General features: G+C 45.7%; 1 protein-coding gene across 2 annotated transcripts in view; it reads left to right on the top strand.

The window, feature by feature from the left end:
• Nucleotides 1–22,592, top strand: part of LOC143367695 (angiogenic factor with G patch and FHA domains 1) — a 42,075-nt gene that overhangs the window by 5,875 nt on the left and 13,608 nt on the right. The window contains exon 9 of one of the 2 annotated variants that reach the window (XM_076809775.1): nt 2,559–2,953. The exons of the other annotated variant lie outside the window; for it this stretch is intronic. Coding sequence (XP_076665890.1) covers nt 2,559–2,621 — 63 coding nt within the window. The 3' untranslated portion in view covers nt 2,622–2,953. Of the gene's footprint in view, nt 1–2,558; nt 2,954–22,592 lie in introns of those variants that run through there. 2 annotated transcript variants of the gene reach the window in all.

Here is a 22,592-nt window from a genome sequence, read left to right as displayed (position 1 = left end):
ACTTTACGGCCTGGTTGGCACCTTTTCCTGTTGTCCGATCGCAATAATCTTTTTCAGGGACTATTTCTTTATAAAATGGAACCATATTAGGGGTTGAGAGCAGAAGAAATCGCAGGTTGATAATAGGAGCCATCCAATTGTATACTGCAGATGCGAAGTTGCCCGCGAATTCGTTTCTCCAGATTCTGAGTGAAAGATAACGGCGGCTGTCGCCAAATGTTCAACGAATCCCATTTCTCCGAGGCATGTTGCGCGCGGCCGCTTTACATCGCAGGTTACTGCGATTTTACATCGGCCCTTTGTTTTTACGGGTCGCGGGTGCAGCGCTCGCATCGTAAACCAGAAGCACGCCTGCAATCGCGCAAGGAGAGTGGCAAAGCCCGCGGACGGAAAGACGGAAGACGAAAGTGGAGGGACGGGGGCGGTCGTTGAAGGGTGAAGCTCTTGCGTGTTCAGTTCGAAGCCCCCCCGTAAACCAGACATTGTAAAGCCCTCCGAATGGCGATTGCCAGTAAACCGCGAGGACGCGATAAAGTGCAAAATTGTCGCGCGGTGCGAAACTGCCGTTAGCAGGTGTAGGTGGTGCGTGTCCTATCTGACTGAATGGAAATCTCGGGCGAGCTCGTTTATTTGAGTGCACCGCTGCGAGCTAGCTGGCACTTTTATTATTGACTCGCCGGGAAACGAATTTCAGCTCCTAATGAACAACGTCCGTTCTCATCATGATTTCTATTTACATGCACTTTAAACACCAATGACGGCCGCTCACTATTTGAACGACGAGATTTTTAGGTTTAACCTACTCGTCGATTTGCACTGGAAATGTCTCTGCAATTTTCTTTGTCTACATTTTATTTTTAAGCGGCAAAGGGAATTTGTTTCGGGGTTCGATCCGTATTTACTCCCACTGTACATGGTCTACTGTCACGCGGTGTTGTTAAGGTAAAGAAAAATGGATTCCGATTTCAAGAATTTTCTATGGGCAACGTGGCGAAAGTAGATTCGAGGTATAGATGCGCGCACCCCGCCTCTGATGAATAATACAATAATGTTGCAGTTTATTTTGGAATCGTAAAGCTGCCTGGGCTCGTAACACGCCGATCGTTAAGCAATCTCGTAGTCGAAGCGTAATAGGTGCATCGGCTGCAGAGTGCGTTCCCTTGGCAGGCACTCCGCGAGCTGCACCCGAAGACTGCAACAATTTCATTTTATGGACTTTCTCGTATACACCGCCTCCTCCGATGCTGCGAGCCATTTCACGTGCGCGGCGCGAACATCCACAAGGTGTAGTGCCTTTTACGATTTACATTCATTTCCATGTTGCATCCGCCTGCCCTTTACAGTTCCACGTGGAGAAACGTGACTGATTAATGACGTAATAAATAATCCAACGGGGGCCCCCTCCGAGGCAATGAGGCTTCGTGGTGCATCCATAAAATCTTTCGTTAGGAAAGCTTTCTACGATATTTCGTTGAAATGTGGACAGCTGTTTGGTCGTCGAGCAGCGGGGATTTTGCGAAATTGCGGATTGTTTTCCTAGCTTCTTCGCGCCTGACCGTCGAGCCTGCATTGAAATTAGACCCAGCCGTGTCTAAGCGATCAGGATTTCACTCCAGGATAATCGTAGCCATGAGTTCTGACAAGTCGTGAATTTTTAAGCAACTAGGTGTCGTTCGGTCGGCGGATCAACCGTTACGTCTACACTGCGTTGCTTCGGCTTAGAATCGTAACAAAGTAGCAGTGAGAGCATTAATCTCTATAGAATTTATCAGCCCGGCCATGCCGAGTGTCCCGCGACGGTCAACCCCCGTTGAAAACAAGATTTCCGCGCCTGTTAAGAGCGACTTTCTAAACGCGAATCGAAGATCCAGATCGCCCGTAACGGGGTTCACGCTGCAAGTCTGTCGCTGATTAATTATATTTCCTGTCTGGAGCGCACGGATCGAAATCAGTTAAGTGAATTCCGACTCTCAGACCGAGCACGTCCGATCTAAATATTTCGCAATGTTAACGGTGCGCCACGGTTCAAGTATTTATCATAACGCGTTATGGCTGGCTGATGTCCTCGTTTCCAGTCCCTTAGTTGTAGCTTTTAGATGATTCTATACCGGTAGCTCCGAACTGTGCTAAGCAAGGATTTATGAGCGGGAGGTGTAGAATTGTGTTTCTTAAAGCTACGTCTACGCGACGACACTATTGCGCCTAGATCAAACGTATACGACACTCAAATAAATTCCCGGAAGATTGGAAACTGCCTGGAGCAGTCCACGACACTAAATTCGACCCACTGTCGCGGGAGTCGCAGCTAGAGCTAGCTAGACCGAAGACACTGCAACTAGCTCCAGCTAGGCAGAAAAGACACTTGATCTAGACACAAAAGTCTAAGAAATTTTCCTTAATTAATTTGCCTTAAGAAATTGAAATAATATCAGTATATTATTACAAACAAATTTCCACTGAACTATTCCTAGTCGCTTAATTTCTTCGTCTCATATTTGTGTCTTTCAGTGTCACAATCGCTTGAGTAAATTACTAAAATACATTTGCTTTGTCCCTAGAACATTAGAGATACCTTCTACGGATCGAATCACACGAAAGGATTGCGATTGGAGAGCAGGTAGTTTTTCAGAAATTATAAGTAACGCAGGACACCAGTATCATATCAAGGTGTCTGAGAGCACAGTGTCACGTAACGAGTTATAATTGACCGCAGTGTGATATTATTCAAAACATTTGTCTGGATCGAACGGCGAGTTTCCATTTGCAAGTGTCGCAACAATAAATTATTCCTCTTTTTCTGTCTGAGACTTTGCAATGAGATCACGTGCCACGGTCTGTATGCTTGCCTTAAGGGTAGACAGAAATACAGTGGTGGTGAGAAGAAGGTTAAAAACCGATATTTATACCGTGCATTTGAAGGTCTATTCTGGACAACTCCATAACTCCGCGCGATATCGGATTTCTTCTCATCGGATTCCGATAGTTTTCTTACACACTCACTCTTTAAACATCCTTCTAACCGCCACTGTATAATAAGAAGGCGCATCCGATCCTTATTCCTGAATGCCCATTGAATATTTAAAAATTTCCTCAGCATAACAACCAGTCGCGTCGATTTATTCTCATAACGTCCATTAAAAAGCACCAGTGTCGAGAGCACACGAGCATATAAAACGTCCCGAGGCTCGGGACGCCACTAGAACTACAGCGTCCTTGCAACCGGGCGTAGAATCACGGGGGGTTGCGAACGCACCCCCTTCTCTTCTCCTTCACTCGCGTGTTTTGATTCCTGCCACATTCACTAGTCGACGAAAGAAAGAAAGGAAGAAAGAAAGAAAAAAGAGCAAGGAAGGAGGAAAGGCGGATAAAAGTGAATCGTAGATCTTGACTCTCCCCTGGTCTCCTGTTTGCCCGCCAAAACCTGTTGCTGGGCATGCTCCTCCTGCTCGTTCGCCGCCGCGCACTTCTATTCAACCGTCGGGGGGGCCCCCCGTCCCTCTGCGCCCTTTTTCTTTCGGCGAAAGCAAGAATAGTGATAAGAGAAGAAAAGAAACGACGTCGGGGGCGGGGGACGAAGAAGGTCGAACGGAGGGAAAAAGACGGGGGCCCGGAGAGGGAGAAGGGTGTGCGAGGAGTCGGCGGAGGAGGTGGGACGGAGGATCCTGAACGGAAGTTGTGCACCAAGTGTACGCGTGTAGTCCTGCCGCAGGTGGTACGATGGAACGCAAGGTCGTTTCGATATTATGTAATGCAGAGAGGCAAGAGAGCGCAGGGATACGCCGAGGATCAGCTCTCGACCTCCCTCGGTTGCCCCGGAGGGGCCCCATTGTCTTTGGAATTCGGAGCAACGTTGGCCGGATCATCGTCGAGAACCGTGAAAAAAATACTCCTCCCGTGGCCGGTGCATCGGGGATGTTTGGTATCCCGGCCCTACAAGCGTTTTCTTTGTCCCTTCCAACGACCTCGATGCTCTACCTAAAACAGTATTATTATAAGTTTATGCAGCTGCGAATTATACAACGAAACCTCATTTCGAAATCAATTCAAATTCAGGTACCGACGATACTAAACAACCCCTCGTAGACTCGGTTCCCTTCTCCGCCGAAGGGATTACCATTCGGTGCAACGTTGTTACGTGGTAGAGGAAACACTCGTGTTTTCTAACTAAGGGACCGTCCTTAAATTACGTAAGGGTAATTTTAGCGATTTCCTACTCCCTCTCTCCCCCAGTATAAGAATTCGTTAGATTTGATATTGCAACTCCCTCCTTACGTAATATTTTTTACATTTAATTTTGTTCAGTTATTAAAATTCTGTTAAAAGTGTACATACTTCATTTAACTCGGTTTCGTGAAATTTGAACTAAAACTACTTTTCTGGAACATTAATGATAGAATTTATATTTATTGAAAATTAGGTTGAAAAATATTACGTAAGACGTTACTTGACTCCTCTCCCGCTCTGTAAGAAAACGTAAGAAATTCGCGACCCCCTTCTCCCCAAAAGAGCCTTGCGTAATTTAAGGACGAACCCTAACGTTAGGAGAACGGTGGGATAGTTGATCATCGGGGATATACGATTACATCATTTTTTTAATTAATATATTGGCAATTTGTGCCTGCTGTCACGTTATCGCGGTAATGTTTGCATTATCGCAACATTTCACGTTGCAGTTTTCTTTCGGTGGCATAGAATAATGTGGTTAGAAGCTTCGATCTTATTTGCAGCCAAAAAGTAAATATTTCGGTCACCTTGGTCTTCTTCCTTTTCGACTGAACGTTGATTCATTTTCAACGATTTGAAATGTATTAAGTAAAACCAGTAATTTCTGGTCTATTAATGCTTTTTATTGATTGATCTAAATATTATTAAGGTAAGTTTAATTTTTTACCTTTTCAAATCGAGTGCATTGAGGGATACTTGATCAGTGCGTGAGGGGGGATACTTGAACAGGTGAAAATGCCCCAGAAAGAACCGTAGACCGGCTAATGAAACAGAAAAATACGGTAAAGAAAGTGAGAAGGAAAGTCTTTTCTTCATCATCATCTGAATCGGATGATATCTAAGTGAAATGTCTTTTAAGACTGCATTTATGTTGTTTTATGTCATAGAGTTTAATTCTTCGGTTTTATTTTTCAGCAATTCTTTCAAGTTAGTTATAGTCTATTTTCTTTTTATGACATTCCCTTTATTTCGTGTTATTGACCAAGATAATAAATATTTTTCAGAAAGTTAATGTGTTATTTACTCTTAAAGTTCACTGATCAAGTCTCCGTAAGCTTCTGATCAAGTCTTCCCTTCAGTGGGTGATATAACGTCACTGCCAGAAAATGTTGAAATTCAGTCATTAAAATTAGCTTTCAACTCTCAATTTGTACAAGTATATTGAGAATACTCTAAGAATCACAACTTAAATAGTTAAATACAAACAAAGCAGACCATTATTCTTATTTTAATAAAAAAAACAAAACTGTCGTCAACTATCCCACCTTTCCCCTATATAGTTTATTGAATATATAGGCTTTATTGAATATATAGGCTTTTGATACAAGAATGAAAATGGTGCTTAAGGTAATTCGCCGCGACAAGGTTATACGTCTGTGGCTATGGTCCGTACTGGAGTCTTTGGCGTCGGTGGAGCTCCAGAGGTTTTATACCCCTTGATGGCACGACGCTATCCTGGCCGGAAAGATTTGGCGGTAATATTATCTGGGGAGATGTATCAGGAAGATGTAACGGGAAGATCTAGTGCTAAGATCTATAGGGACAGGTGTAGCGGATGGACCTCACGGGAAGTTAGGTATTTGTCCCCTTTGTCCCAGGTTTGGAACAGTCCCGGATGATCTTTATCTGTTGCCGTCAAACTGGCGGGCTACTTCACCCGGATTATGGACCATATCTAGACGTTTGGGTTATCAGCTTCCCTTCGATAGGTCTACTATCCGCGGACACCTTCCATTCTCTTTCGCACTTGATTTTCTATCGTTGCATCCACATCGAGGACGGCCATTGGAGTAAATACTCGTCCACGAGTGCCGCTGCCATGCCGTGGGGACATTGGACGCGCGTGGCGAGCGGTGGGGACCAACGTCCCAGGGACCGTCGTCGTCGGTCACGGTTGAACGGCGCAATGTTATGCGCAAAAATGTGCAAGCTTTATCTACGATCTCCGTTCATCGGCTTGGTGTCGGTTTATGCAGATATGCCGATTTTTCCGGCCCCTGATCCTGGCCTGGGCCCACGGTGTCTGCGCGCTGCCCGGCTCTCATCCCCGTGCTCGCCCGCCTCCTCGCAGGGACCCTCAGCAACGTTCCCGCGGGAAAGATATCCGCGGCGCGCCTCTTCACGCTCGTTCGCTCCTGGAAATTCTTGTTCACGCATTCGGACAGTTCCATTACGCCGGGCTAATAACCCTGGGACGCGGCGCGATGCGCGGATAAGCGTTAAAGCCGGACCCCCAGAGTCTCCCGCGCGGCTACGGGCCCACGATCGTGCCGCAATTAATACATCAGCCGCGATATATTAAAAGTTATACGGCGACTAGCCAGGCATAACGTTAGTATCGTGCCGTGGCAAAGATCAACGGCGATAAATCGTGTTCCCGTAACACGGTAATTCTTCGCCACTCTGTTCCCTGTCGCCGCCTTTGCTACCCTTCCTTCGGGCGCGCTGCTCGCCCCTTTCGAAGCTGTGGCGGTCTAGAGGCTAGACATTTTTGTCGATCGAGTTTTTGTGTAGTGGAATCTAAATTGTACTTTACTTACGGTTTATATTTGTTTCTTTCTTCGTTGTGTCTTCGAGTTACCTTGGGCTTGGGGCTTGCTTTATGGGCGAGCATTCCCTTAAAGCATGTCCCCGAGTGCGGACTGTTCCGACTTCTCTGTAATAGTAAATAAAAAAATTCAAGAGAGGAACTCAGGTGGTCCTCTGCTCACTCTTCACATTTCTCGGGAATTACACCCGTAATGAGAATCCATGTCAAAGTGATCAGTATTAATTGGGACAGAGGGGATTTCGCAATCGTGTCTTGTCACGTAAGTTCGGCGGGAGCAAAAGGATCGGCGTGTCGATCAGTCATCGAGATTTATACATCAACGCCTGTCTGCTGCGCGAATTACGAAATTTTTAACGCTCTCTCATTAATTCTATGTACCCGAGTCCGTAAAGCTACTCTGTAGCCACTTTTAACGAGTTCATAATTGCGTGTTTTTAGAACGCATTTCCTGGGCGTGCACCGCGCCATATATTCGCGGCATTCTTTACACGAAACTGGTCTCGTTCATTTCGGATCGTTAGCGTTAAGTACGTGGCTGCTGCCCGCTGCCATTTCTCCGTGATTCGTCGTCATTATAAATTTCAATCGGAGAGCAATATTTTACGATCGTTATGCCGGCCCCGTGTTTGTTTACAAGGGGGTTATTTGACGTTAATTTGAGAAGGAATTACGCGCGATTGGTCACCGGGGAGTACACAATTTATCTCAGACTGATTTAATTTGAAGGGGAACATTGCCGACGTCTGCCGCGCACCGGCGTCTATCGAGACATTCCACGCGAACTCGGACAGATTTCGGAGCAAGTTTTCGTAGATTGCTGAAATTTCAATATGCTGTAGTCTTTAGTTATATTTAAAAGTACCTCAAAGGATTTTTCGAAGTTTTGAAAAATGTCGATTTTACAGCTGTTTGAAGTTAAGTGCTAACTTTTTTTCAATTCATTTTAACTATGGAAGTAGTAAACGGATGGAGATGAGCTTTACGGTGCTTATAGAGAAGAGAAGGCATTGAAGTTTTAAGAAAAAATTATTTCAGTTAAAAAAAAATTGAGCCATTTTTGTGCAATTATTTTAAACAAATGCAGGTTTTTAACATCGGGTGCGATTTTAAAAATCTGAAAAAGAGGAGAATATAGTTCTATCCTTCCCCTTGATGGACCAAGCGGCTATACCTGATTTTCTTGAACAGGATTCTCAAAAATGGTAAGTATTTGAAAAAAACTGAAGGAATGGAATGTCCCTATCGCGGCGTGTATCCGCCGTATAATTTTTCGTAATATCGCCGCCAGTGATCCACGGGGTCTCAGACACCCTCGGTCTAGATGGAGGTATATACTTTCCCCGCTGGAACACCATTAGATGATCAAACCTCGTTTGAGGAGGAAGCTATCGTAAACTGATTTCCAAGAGATCGATCCTTAAAGATGCTTTGGAACTGGAACTCTTCGGTAGCGCTTATGAGTGTGCTATCATTTCATATGGATTGACGAGTTGAAATGGTAAACGAATCAAGAAGGCATGTCTGTTCATTTTTTCACTTATATCGTTTATCACTCGTTCTTCTCAACTTGGTCGTTTATCGCTATGGACTTTCAGCGTATACCACCTTGACAGATTTAGAGGGAAATAAAAAGATTAGGGTCGTGAGGATTCCTGGCACTTTCATCGTTTTTCACCACAGCGAAGTTGGCATATATGATTTTAGCTCTATCGTGCGATAGCTCTCACAGTTAAAATAAATTATTCCAGCACTTATAACATTTGCCATCGTATACCGCATGGAATTTACCTCCCTTTTTGCTAAAAAAATTATTTTCCTTTTTGGCATTCACTAGGGATTGTAAATTTAATGACTTCTTTAATTACCGGTAATTCGGTAAAGTTTGCAATCAAATACTTATTGTGTGAAAAAATATATTTTTCAATTAGTGTTCTCTTTTCAATGTTGAGTCAAAGCAATAATTTTATACACAGTTTTCTTGCTGCAAGGTCGTTAATTATGAGAAGATGGAAACCACGTTGAATTCTTCATAATTCAACTTCCCCGTCATCCAGTTTCATTTCAACACTGACAAGGAGAGAATTTTAGGTGTCCACCTCCGATCATTGTGATTTTTGGATATGTTATAGAGGACCGAAAAATAAGAAATACGTGTTTCTTTATTTTTCCCCGTTTTCATATTTGGGGGGTGAAAACTGCGTTCAAAGTTAGGGTTGAAAAATCATTTTGGTGGAATATCTCGAGAACTATTAGAGATAGGGGAATAGTGTGAATGGACGAATTTTGTGTCTTTGAATGCGAAATATGACTGACTCGCCAGATTTTCAAAAATCCACAAAAATGATTTTTCAACCCTAACTTTGAACGCAGTTTTCACCCCCCAAATATGAAAACGAGGAAAAATAAAAAAACACGTATTTCTTATTTTTCGGTCCTCTATAACATATCCAAAAATCAAAATGATCGGAGGCGGACACCTAAAACACTCTCCTTGTGAGTCGAAAGACACGCTTCTTCCTTCCATGAAAGCTTCACTTCCTATGAACATTCTGGACTAGGAGTAACCCAGCGTGCTACCGCAAGGCCTATAGACTTCAGGGTATCCAAGAATTTGAATCTGGAAGCAGAAACGTACATCTACCAGCAGTTGCTTTAATCACGAGTATAGCGAAGAAACGGCAGTAGTATCAGCCAGCAGGGCAGACAAAGAGAGGAGCGTGAAGAAAATGGTCTAGGACCGCTGTCTGGAACGGCGTTTGTCTGCGGAGTAACGAGGCCGGGGCTGGGATGACCGAGTGAAACGCTGTCGGCGACGATTGCGTCAACAAGTTCCTTTGAAAGTGCTCGGCTACTCGAAGAGGAAAGAGCGGATTATCCTGGCGCGGAACGGGCACAGTCGCGGTAACAGGGAAAAAGGAAAGGACGTGAAAGGACGAGCGGCGGGCCCCGGCGTCCGCGGCATTGAATGTGGGTTTTTGTGATCTCATTGCAACAGACGGATATCTAACCCGTGGCCAGACTCTGCTCAGACGGAAAGCATCCTCGGCATGCAGGCCCGCGTACGCATGAATACGCGCGAAGGCGAGCGTGCGGCTTTTTAATCTGCACGCTCATTGCTGCGTATGCATGCGCGGCGCAGTGACATCATCGGGACCAACCTTCCGCTTAAACGATGGCCGATGAAAAGGGAATACGATCCCCGAGGTCGTAACAAGATTCGAGCGTTGATACCGGCGCAAGACGCGTAGCCAATTCGAAATTCTAATCGCGCTTGTTACACGGCTCGGACGGTACAGAGAGATTTAAACGATGCAAAGTGGCATTCGGAGGGTTGGTACCGATACCGCGATTGTTACCGGAGCACGCGACACGCAGACTTCGCTGGCCTAGAGCTTTCAGATTACCGCTGCTCAAGCAATTAGGCTATGGAGGACTTTAATAGGGAAGCAAGGCCCTCGGCGACAGGTTAGCCTTGCTCCTGAGGGGTGAATGGAATAATGACGACTACAGTCTCTTTCACCACACTCCTTTTAATACGCGAGAAAAGGTGATGCACTGCGAATCAGTGTAGTAACAATTTATTCTAAACCGCGCGAGTCGATGCCACTAAAGACAGTTCCACGGAGTGAGTGAGGGCGCGCGTCACCTCTGGAGGCTATTTATACAGCCCTCTCAGAGGGACGCGTCCCTCAAGCGACGCCGAAAACGCGCGGCAAATTTTGGCGCGAAAAGCGCGTCCCCGCGCTGGAAAAACCCTGACCTGGGCGAGCCTGGCTGCCAGATGCCTACGTGGCCATAGCCTGACTCACCCAGGCCCACGGGGGAAAACCCAAGCGTACACAAAGGTACAGAAAAGTCGCGTCTCCAATATGGAGGCGAAGTAACAAACAACCGCTACACTCCAAACAAATTCGAGGTTTGCCCACGTGCCACGACAGCGAAAGAGGGACCAAGGGCCCTGGCTCCCAAATTTAATCCCTGTGCCCGAATTTCCAAAGTCATCCCCTCGAAAAGCTATCCCTCGATCATCCCGGCCGAGTGTGTTCCGCTGCCACGTTCCAAGCTCCGGCTCTCGCGATACGGGCTAATTCTCCTGCGGCGTGCATGCCGCGGCGGAGCGTGGGCGGTAAGGGGCAGGTGGGAAGAGGGAGGCTGCCCTCCTTTGCGGGCTGTGTTTTGTAACGCGACGGGAGAATGCCAGGAAGGACCGGCGTAGTGAATGGAGAACGCATAGGATTTATGGTACGCTAACGGATTGGGAGAGAACGGAACGGGCAGGACGGAGCGAGGAGGGACCACGGGCGAGCAGAGGAGAGTGCGAGCCGAGAGAGGACGTGGATGGTGAAAGAGAGGCGAAGCTGGCCGCGGGGGAGGTGGTGTGGGTGGAGGTGGAGGAAGGAAAAAGGGGAAAAGGGAGAAGTTGTAGCGGTGCGTTTCGTAAGGGGCGCGGGAGGCAACAGGTGGGAACCCACTGTCACAAATAAATCCAACACAAACGTCCCTACCGTCTAGACGCCGATCCGCTGACTAACCATAGGTACCAGATTACCTCGTGTTCACTTTCTCTCTTTTTCTCCCTCCCTACTCCCTACTCCCTCTCCCTTTCTCTCTCTCTCTCTCTCTCTCTCTAACCCCCGTTTTCCTCTGTTCCCTTGCCCCTGGCTCCGTTTATTTTTTTCCCCCGCAACGCCGAGGTAGTGGTAGGCGCGCGAGGGACCCGGGGGATGATGGTGGATGAACGGACTAAGCGTACGCAGAATAGCTGCGATATAATGTGTAGCGCGGCGGAGGAGGAGCTGGAGGAGGAGGCGGAGGAGCGTGAGAAAGATAAGAAAGCTGGCAGATAGAGGCGGCGGGAAGGAGAGGGCGAAGGAGCGAGAGACGCATCCGTCCACACGGCATCAGAGATTGTGCCAGGCGTCGTTACACACGCTCTCGAGCGTAAATGCACTCGCATGTAGCGCGCCGCTGCAGAGATAGGTGCACCGCTTGGCATGCGGGTGCACGGGCGTCAGATTGCCCAGCCGTTGTTGGCCTCTCCGTGCCGTTCCGCAGCGCCGCAGATTGCCTGTTTACTCGGCAAACCATCCCCTTTTTCTCTCCCCTGCCCGTGCGTTTTTCCCCCCCTCTTCTCTTTCTTTTTTTTTTTCCACGCAGCCTGATACACCCGCATGTTTGATTACCCGCGAATCGGCGCGAATAATCGAGCGTTCCGCCGGCTTCCGTTCACCGGCGACCGATACCGCGGTCGCGCGCGTCCTCGTGTCGATCCAACACCTGTTACGGGATGTCATTTGGTTCGATGGTATCGCTTTGACCCTATATCACCGCGCTGCTGAGCACGTTCGTTAGCTCGCATCGCCCCCTGTACACGGGCTGATTTCGGGGGGTGATGCGAATACTTTAACGGCGGGTTCTAGGTGTAATTTTCCGCTGGGAGATTGCCTATGATTGTAGCTGATTGATTCTCCATAGTTTACTAGAGCTGGGCAGCTTCAGATTTCATGTGACTGTTTTGAAGTGGCAGCTCGATGCGCGCTGCAGAAACGTTGCGGGGGTCCGTAGCTTCTGTATGCGAATTTATCGATTGTCTATGTGTATCTGGTTTGCCTGAGTGAATTTCGAATAACGAATACAAGGGATTTTAACGAGGCAGAAAGAATTATCCGAGCACAGTTACGGTTGCTCTTTGATAGACACCCACTGTTTTTTCTAACAATAAGCATCGGAACGTGTGTTGCATCTTTCCAATTCATGGATTTTTCCACGCTCGGAGCAGCCATAATTCAGCTGCACAAGTTAAACGTTTCCTGGTTATTGTTGATATTTGAATTCGTGACAGGTTTCGCGGGAGTTTTCCTCTTCGACGTGAATTGAATCCGTGCTTGCTACGTGAACGTAATGCAACCATAAGTGTTTGTGGAACAAGGGGAATTGAAACACGCGGTAATGGAATATTCTCGCGTTGCGAGTACGCAGTCCAGTCTCTATACTGGTATAATATCGCAGAATGGAACGTTTATTAGCCTCCAAAGTAATTGAACACACGCGTAATTAATCAGTGCGCTTTCATTGCGCAACGAACGTTTACCTTCATCTGTGAGATTAATTGGAGGCTTCGTGTATCGTAATAATTGCGTAGGAAAGGAAAGAGCCATTCGCTTTATTCATGAATTTTCTCGAAACGATTATTTCTAATCTTCTCGACATCATCGACGGTTCGTCTTTCCTTTCCTCAGGAACAGTTATACAGCATCATAGACCTCAAACATCAGTTTCTCTCAGAAAAGTCCACGTATCCTAGCAATCCTGTACACCATGTGAAAAGCTATGCGGCAAATAGTTATTTTGGAAGCTTTCTGCATCTCTTGCAATAGGCGACGAATGCACCCACACCTCGAGAACAGCTAATTAAGTTCACAGGAGGGTCGCAGCTTTTACCAAACAAAATTAAGTTCTAAGACTGGTGGAAAAGATGAACATTATTTTAAAAATAATACAACTTAACTATGTTCCCATTTAAAGCACTCCCCTTCCCTATATACACAGCGAAGCATGCGCTTTTTCCATTGCTGGAAAGAATTTTGTAAGTCTTCTAAGGTGAGGCTGCGAAGTAAGGTTGCCGTTTTTGCCTCTAGCTGTTCTAAAGAGAGATGGCCCAATTTTTTTAAAACAATCGGTACGCCGTGAATTTAGTAATTTTACAAAGGACAAAAATATATTTGCAAGAGGAAATACAGCTAGATAAATAATATAAAATTGAATTAATAAAAATAATCATACACTTAAAAAGAATAAAATAAAATTGCAATCTATGCGAAAGGCCATCTCAGCCGGACAATCCGGGTACATGTTATGAGGTTAATAAGACGATTTTTTTTTGTTTTGCACAGAACTTTTCCACAAATCCACACTCGTTGCATAAGTTAAAAAAAAATTGAGCATCCTTCGTGAATCCATTTTTTACAGCTCGTACAGCAAACCCAGTCATCAACCACCCATTTTGCCACTTTGGACTGCTTGTACGGCTTTCAACAATGCCGTGTTTGTCCACGACTTCCTACGCTGATTATATCTTCGTTCGTATTCCGTTGGCATGTTCTACAATAACATTTACTAAGTAGCTATTACGCATTATTTAATGATGGGCCAACTATCCTCGAAAAAATCGGGCCAACTAACCCGAGAGTCGAGAAGCGCTGACTCGCTTGTTTTTTCAATAATGCTACGACAATATCTCATCATAAGAACGCAAATATAACCCTCAAACATTATATTAACGCACTGAATTAAAAAAAAGTCATTACTTCTTCGTAAAATGTCAGTAAATAATAATTTAAAGAACACGTAGAAAAATGTCGAGAATAGTCCATTTTTACATTACAAATAACTTACCTGATTTCATAGTTGAAAGCAAACAGAAAGCACGATTAATGCGGTGTGTGGGCGGCGCGCAATATATCACTAAAAACAGCTGAAAATCGCAACGTTCTAGAACATAAACGTGATCGAGCCATCTAACCCGCAAGAGACCATCTCACCCGGAATTACCCTATCCTTGCAAACGTCTTCCAAAAGTTCAAGACATTCTGTCGGAGTTTTCTTAAGTTCCACCAGAAGCTTCAAATTCATACTTTGCCAGATTTTGTTGTCCGCCGTGAATCCTGCACGGGCACTATGCACCGAACTAATCACCTTACGACGACGGGAACGGTCTCTATCCACAAAGGACACTTCAGTGCTTACAACCATCGCGCGTAAATCGCTTGGGTGGGTGAAACCTGGTCATACTGCGTTCAGCCTTAGAACGTCACTTTCACGGTTACCTAGCACCGTCCAAACGGACAGCACGAGAATCCACCCGGACTCCATGCCCGCGGCTTTCCGTCCAGCGTCCAGCAGCGAAAAATTGTCCCTGCAAAACCGTCGAACTGAACGGACGGCGCGCGGCCAGCGGCGAGGCGAAAAAGTCACGGGGCGGAGAGATTAGCGAAAAATGCCGATGCAAAAAACGAATAATAGAGGCTGGGGCTGCGGAGAGCAGCCGAGTCCCGGAACCGGGCCCTGCCATACCACCGATACCCTAGGGAGAGGCACGTAGAGACGGAACGAAATTAACCGGAGCTCAGGCAGGAGGAACCGGACGGACGCGAGCGCATAATGCTGTGCACACAGGACGGGGCCGCCTGCACACGTGCGCGCATAACCACGTCGTCAGTTTAACAGTCTGTCCAGCGGTGTGCACACCCACACAGAACGGCAGACACGCCTCCCTCTCTCTCTCACCCTGTGTTTTCCCCTGTGTGTACATACATGTCCGGTAATGTCGACTGTCCGTAACGTTAGCCGGCTAGGAATCCAGCCAGGAGCGGTCGATCGGTCTAGACGCGAGGTGTGCGTACACGTCGCGCGCGGTGCACACTGTCCCGTGGCACAATCGGCCAGTGCAGCGGCATACAAATATGTGCAACGAGAGATCTATTAATTACAACCAGCGGCAGCCGGCTCTGACTCGTATCGACGAGCGCGAACCGCCCCGCGATCCGCGCGTGGAACGGGAACGGACGTGACGAGACAGAAAGAACCGCTGGGCCTGGCATTATTGCGCATGATTGAAAGTCCCTTTGGCTCCTTTGATGAAATGATTGATCGGGTGATTAAACGCCACGACGTTCGCCTAGTCCAATTAAGAGCGGGTTTCAGCGGCCCGGTCACCGTTTTCCATGCGGAGGATCAATGGGCCGCTGACGAGAATGTTATTTAATTTGCCTGGGCCGCGCGCTCCCGCATCTGGCCGGGTTAATTAGAGAAGACGCACGCCCGCCGCGGCAGCCTGCTTTTCGACTTCGCCGCGGAACCGTCGGTGGGTCGGCGCCATCTTCGTGGATATTAAAATTCCCTTGGGTAGGGAGCACTGTGCACGAGCCCTGTTTTCATTCACCTCCCTGTGGCGAGGGTAGCGTATTGTAGTGGTTGACGAGGACGCTAGGTTCAGGGGGCTAGGCAGTCAGAAATTCGACTTTTTTCTGGCATTCTTCGAAAGTATCACCCTTCCCGAGTAAAATGCCTTTTGGTTGATGTTAAAATTCGCAAAATTAAGGATTGTACAGCCGAAAAGCTCGAGCGCGTCATGAACCGTTTCTGCGCGCACGCAGGTAGACTAATTTGTCTTTCGAAACCTTTAAACGCGTTTTTCTCGGAAGAAATTCAGCATATGTGAAACATGTCTAGTTACGACACGAACCTAAGCGTAAGTCTGTGAAAGCTTCTGTTTTGACAAAAAATAAAAATAAAATGGCTCTTTTCCCTGGCGAAAAATCAAGTTTCTTTAAAATTTCCCGTTTTACAGCCGCCATTTTTTTTTATAAATTTTATACTTTTTCTTTTTCAATAGGTTCAGGTCAGAATGGGGGTCAGGGCAAAGTATCAATTTCAGAGAATATTTCACGGCCAGAATCACTGCAAATTACAGCGGCTCCAGAAAGAAACTCCTATATATCAGGCAACTGCAGCGCTGTCATACATATGTATATATTATTTAAATATTTTTTTTACTGTTTATGGTATTAACAAACATTATCCAAAAGTACTGGTCGCAATTGGTATTCATCTCCTTGTAATTAATTCGCAAAAAATACTTGATTTTCGAGCGATCTGACTGCCTAGTCCCCTTAAGCGACGATTTCTTAGAGTATTGACTTCTAGGGTTGCCGTGAGTCCTCGATTTCATATCTCTGAGAACATTAGGGGGTTGCAATTGGATCGTCTCTTTCGTGGTATTAAGGTAGGCTCTTACTCGCCTCGTCTTGCCTCGCTTCTCTTCCTCGAGAATATTTTTAGGAAGAGAGGCGAGGGGTAGTGCGAGCCTACTGAATTGACGACTGCACAGGAAGGGGTTCTCTGAGCAACTGGCTAAACACATGAACCGAGGTAAGCTCAGATAACTTCAAGTGCGGAAAAACCGAGGCGACGTGAGCCTAGAGAGTGCGAAAAGAAGTTGCGACAAGGCGAGGCGAGGCGAGGTGTAGTGAGAGCCTACTTTTATAGTTAGAAATTGGTCACGTGGGGTTCACTGCATCCCAGCGTCATTTTTCGCTTACCATTTTCGTAATTTTTAATCGTTTAAGTTTTGAGTGATATTTGTACATTCGTAATACTCGTACAATCATGCTCTAATAGTCTTTTTCTAGAAATGTAAATTTTGATACGATGAAATTTGTAGTTGAAATAAATGTTTTTTTATTTTTTTTATTTTTGCCAAGTACCTCGCGTGACCACGAAGGGTTGGCGAATGAAAAGCTGGATTTACTTTTCACTTTAGTGAAGCGAGTGAAGTGTTCTCGAAGTCCTCTCGCACGTTACGGCTGTGCGCGGCGAAAGGTTGCCTTCTGGTTGAAAAACTTTTCAGCTACTCCCCTTTCGGGCGGTGTCTAACAATCTCTGTGAATGGAGGGAAACAAGGCATTTAAATGGTATTTATGGCCGGCTGGAATTAGCGGGGCGGAAATCCTCCGTTCATCCGGATTTTCGTTCATCCGGATCAGACACGGTCCCATTAAACCCCGGATATGAGTTTCCATGGCGCATGCAAGATGCACCGTGCCTCGGTTTAACGAGGCTTCGTGTAAAGTACACAATCGAGTAATGTACCATTGCATAATTAAGGATCCAGGTCTGCGCGCAACGATTTAGCAGAATCAGAAATGTATTAGCAACCTCTGGCTGCTAGTGGTATCATTATCGTGGCGTCTAAATCTTAACCTGATATCAGTGGGAAGTAGCGCAATACTTTCATCACAATTGCGTATCCCTCGATTCGATATTGAAGCGAAGGAAGGGATCCCGGGATGGAAAGTACCTAAGTATTCAAAATTTACCGCGCCATCGATTTTCTTACAACTATCAAGAGACTATATCGAACCCGACACTCATTTGCAGAATAATGAAAAATATTTGACACGTATTTTTTGTTATCTGCGATCGTCCATATCGAAGGGGTGAAAACAGCCCCTAAAGTTGGAGGTCGAAGACATATTTTCTGGAATATCTCGAGAACTATCAGACGTAGAACAAATTTCTTGTGAACTGTGAATTTTTAAAACACAAATCAGCCACCTGCTTAGTTTTTAGAAAATTTCAAGAAATATGTTATCGACCCCCAGCTTTATATGGCTCTGTTCCTTTTTCCACCCTCCCCACATGAAACATTTCCCGCCGACTGTGCTTCAGCAGTCGATGTCTCTGAGACATTAGATCCCTGACCTGTGACTAAATACCTACTTGCCATTATTCAGTTCTCCAAGGACCTCGCTTGCACGAGCCCCTGCGATTACATATGCACGGTACGAGGGCCGATCGTTCCGGTGTTGCTGCAGGGAACTCGTTCCTCAACGCGGCCGCCGATCAGGCGTTTCGCTAACGTTTTTATCTCGCGGCGTCGGCGACGATGAGCGACGCCTGCCGTCGGTGCCCTCCGGCGCGCGGGGATCTCGATCGATCGGATCGGAAATTTAAAAAGAGGCCAGCACCCCCGGTGCCGTCTCTCCTCGTCGCCGTCGATGCATACAGTCCTCCTGCCGTCGCGATTATTCCCCGGCGCTAGATACGTTGTTGAAACGCCGTCTCGTCGGAGGTGCATATCCTAGCGGTAGTCGAAGTAGAACCGACGTATCGCCTGGCGCGCACCACGCGTGATAGGTCGGCTCTCCTATCGTCGCCAGACGGCTTCCGTCTGGGTAAACACACGGACGGTACCGAGCAGCCTGGCTGGCAGGGCTTACCGACTACCTAGGGACATCCATCACAGGATTATCGCGCGACCATGCTCGCGCGCGGTCAGGACGTGCGGGCCTCTCCTCTCTGTGTCTGGTCTGGTCTGGTCTGGTCTGGTCTGGTCTGGCCTGCCCGTCTGCCTGCTCTCTCTCCTCTCTCTCTATCACCCTTCCTCCCCTTTCGCCCCGTCCCTCGCCGTAAAGCCGCCAAAGCGTGCATGTGCAAGCGGAATGCAGCACGTAAGACCACGTCTGCCCGACTGTCTGCGCGCCGCAACCCTGGCCCAACGATGAATCGGCGTGCGCGTTAACCTCGCCTGGAATTGACCGATAAAATGGTTGAAGAGTTGTTAAGGAGACGCGAAAAGGACGCGGAGGAGAGGAGTACGGGGGACGAGGGACCTTCGCCTCGAGAAGGGGCGAGGGTTAACGTGGGCCAGGGTGGAGGGAAGCTGGAGCAGAGACGGAGATAAGGGGAAGAGTATGCGCGAAGGGGATGAGATAGTGGTGGGATTGTAGTAGAGTGTATTCAAGGGGATCTAGACGAAGGATCGAAGAATTTAGGGGAGTCTTGCAGTCACGAGTGTGGTCGGACAATTGATCGGTTAAGATGGAGGTCTTTGTGCCGGCGAGACGGGTCGAGGTTGTTTGTTTTGTGTCTGTGTTTTACAGGAGATTGTCGGCGCTGACTAACCTATCTGCAACTTTGCAGTAGGGTTATGCGCAGAGAATTACTGCCGCTGAGATTACTCGATCGAGACTGATAGCGAATCAGTGCACTAGATTAGCGACGAGACGAGTTGCGCTGTGCTTTGCGGGGAAAGAAATAATTAGCTTCTTTATATATTCGGGTACTCTTTGGTACCGGTCTGTGGACCTGTGTTTAACTGGGCGTTCTGTTTCTTTAACGTCTTGGATCTATTTCATGGAAGAAGGGCTTAAAGGGTACACCCGTTTTAACCCTCGGAAAATATGTGCATTTTGTGGATTTTTTTACAAGTCAATGGCTTCATGAAGATTTCCTGCTTTTTTACTATCCTTACGTAGCATTATAAACTACTTAAAAAAAAAGTTATAGTTAAAAAAACTATTGTTTTTCGGAAGTTATGCATACATATCCGAAAGTCTCTCGATTTTAGACGGCTAAACGGTGGGCCTGAAAACAGCTGTGTGTCGTGTCTAAAATCAAAAACAATAAAATCTTATAAAGTATGTCAATAGCTATCGTCCAACGGGGCTGATTTTGAAAATTTTGAAAAACAAAGAAATGGTGAGAGATCAAAGGTAAAGTTACATTTTTCTAAGAGAAAAGGCCACCTTTTTTCTTTATAAATAATAAACGGGGAATCGGAATAAAAAAAGCCCTCGTTGGACGATGTGGAATCTTATTACGATCCTGCATGCAAAATTTCCGAGGGTTCAAACGGGTATACCCCCTTAAGGTGGTATTCTGGTCTAACGCGCGAGTTTCATGACCATTTTTCAGACTTTTTTATGGGCAATGGAAATAATTGCACTACACAAAGTTTCCCCTAAAATCTTAATCATCAATGGGTTATTGCGTCTAAAAAATCGTATGCTACATTTTAGATATTTTATCAATGAACAATGAAATCATGGTCTCCTAATTTCAGAGGAACCTGGGCGTCATAATTCGACACACAATTAACGCGGAGGAGCTTCGCGAGGCAACGCATAACTCGGCCATTTTATAATATTTCTGTACAATATTTATACGATATATTCATTAATATATGCCCTAAACATAAGAAGTACAGAAATAATTTTCATCCTCATAGTAGTATCATAAAAAAAATTCATTTAATTTGGCGCCGCTTTGAGCGTTTCAGGGTGGCGTAACCCCTTAAAAACAAGCATGGAAATGTCAGTAAGAAATCCGAAACGGCGCGCGATAGCTCGAGCGTTAACGAAGAGGGGATGAAGGATAGGGAAGATGGAACGTAAAAAAAAAAAGAAAAGCGTAAAAGCGATTGTAAGAGTAAGAATACGAGCGATGGAACGGAAGAAGTGGTGAGAGATCGCGAGAGACGAAGAGGTGGAAGGAACAAGGGGGATGAAAAGGGTAACGGCGGGAATATTGTGCAAACGTCGCGTCGAGTTTGGTCAGGATGTGCGGCATCTCTGTGTCTGCCCTCCATAAAGCCGCCAAAGTGTGCATGTGCAGACCGTCTGAATGCTCCATGTAACGCCACGTCTGCCTATTTGTCTATATGCTTGTCTAGGACGGATGCACGTGCATGTGTAACGCGTTCTGCGAACGAGACACGTGAATGATCAACTGGCTGGCGACGATCTGTTACCTCGTTCCACGAATGTCCAGTCTAATTGTTCTTTCCCTCGCATTAATTGTGTCGGCTGGCTGCGTTTTAGACGTATACCTCGCTATTGCGCGTATAGGCGAGAGGATCACAGCAAAAATTCACTTGTCAGACACCGCAAACTGGGGGGACATTGGCATGTTTTTGGAACATTTTGTTATATAACATACAAAATTAACATTTTTGTAATTGCTTTAAGTATCCTATTATAACAATGCATCTTGCGTGAGTGTACTACAAGTGTGAAAACGTATAAAACTTTTATCTTTTTTCTTCTTCAAGGGGACTAGGCAGTCGGAAACTCGATTTTTTGTGGCATTTGTCGAAAGTACCACCCTTCCCGAGTAAATTGCCGTTTGGTTTATGATAAAATTCGCAAAATTAAGGAGTTTACAGCCGCAAAGGTAGAGCGCGTCATAAACTAATTCCTCTTTTGAAATTTTAAACGCGCTTTTCTCAGAATCATATTTCCTCTTCGTTCTGCAGTGATTGCGAAAAAACTGAGGTACAAATGGTTTTGAAAAAAAATCACATATGTGAAACACGTCTAGTTACGACCTGAACCTAAGCGTAAGTCTGCGAAAACTCCTGTTTTGACAAAAAAATAAAAAATAAAATGGCTCTTCTCCCTGGCGAAAAATCACATTTCTTTAAAATTTGTCGTTTTATAACCGCTATACTTAAATTTTTTATTCTTTTCTTTTTTAATAAGTTCAGGGCAGAATGAGGGTCAGGGCAAAGTATCACTTTTAGAAGATATTTCGGTATTTCGGAATATAATTCTAACTTTATAATATTAAAAAAAAAATCCCTAAAACCGTGGCGAGTGCCCCGAAAAGACTTCGTGGACCCACAGCTTTATTCGCTTAAGGGGGGAGCCTGGTGTAACTAAATGAAAATCGAGGCATTTTTCGGGAATTTTTTTTAAAGAAAGTATTTCATAGATATTTCTGAAACTTTCAGGATATTGTATTAACAGGTTAAGGTATATAACAAAAAAATTTTATTAAAAAAGAGCGGCAAATAACAAAGTTATGCCCAGCCCGTTGGCGACGCAATTATTGCACTGCGGGCAACGTAGCGTCTTTTGGTTTCGTCTGAAACGAAAAATCGAACAATTTTCTTTTAGTTTATGAGTGTACGCACAGAATGAAGAAATTTGAAACTTAAAAGATGCAAAATGAACAAATGGCGGCCTCTTGAATAAAAACTTCACTGTTTCCAACGAAATTTTGCCTTAAATGTCTAAAAAAAAGTTATTTATTTAAACAATATCATTACACTAATAACTTAGTACTATGAAGAAAATGTTCACAAATATCCGTGCACAAGGCCAAGTCGATTGGTTGAATATTTTTTTACATTGCCCGCAAAGTATAAAACTGTCGTTTCGAGAAAAACGCATTTCAAGTTTTGTGGTAGCCTGGCGCTCCGTAGCAAAACCGGCTATATCCGCTTTTATTTTTCGAATTTCGTTTCGCGGCTTTGGGAACATATTGTCGTGATGTTCAACTATTGATTTATGAAAAAAAAAAATCGATTTCTTCGATCCGCTACACCAGGCTCCCCCCTTAAAAGTTCTCCATTCTGCAACATCCGAACCCGCGAATCGCATTATAGCGTTAGAAGAGATAGATACCACTTTTTGAAAAGCCATTGCGATAATACCCGCGCGCGATTGTGCAGCGCGTTTTCATGTCCGCTAAA

Source organism: Andrena cerasifolii, chromosome 4 (assembly GCF_050908995.1).
Source record: "Andrena cerasifolii isolate SP2316 chromosome 4, iyAndCera1_principal, whole genome shotgun sequence".
In the NCBI taxonomy this organism is placed as follows: Eukaryota; Metazoa; Arthropoda; class Insecta; order Hymenoptera; family Andrenidae; genus Andrena; species Andrena cerasifolii.
The sequence above is the reverse complement of the archived record's forward strand: the minus strand, read 5'-3'. Positions and strand labels throughout refer to the sequence as shown.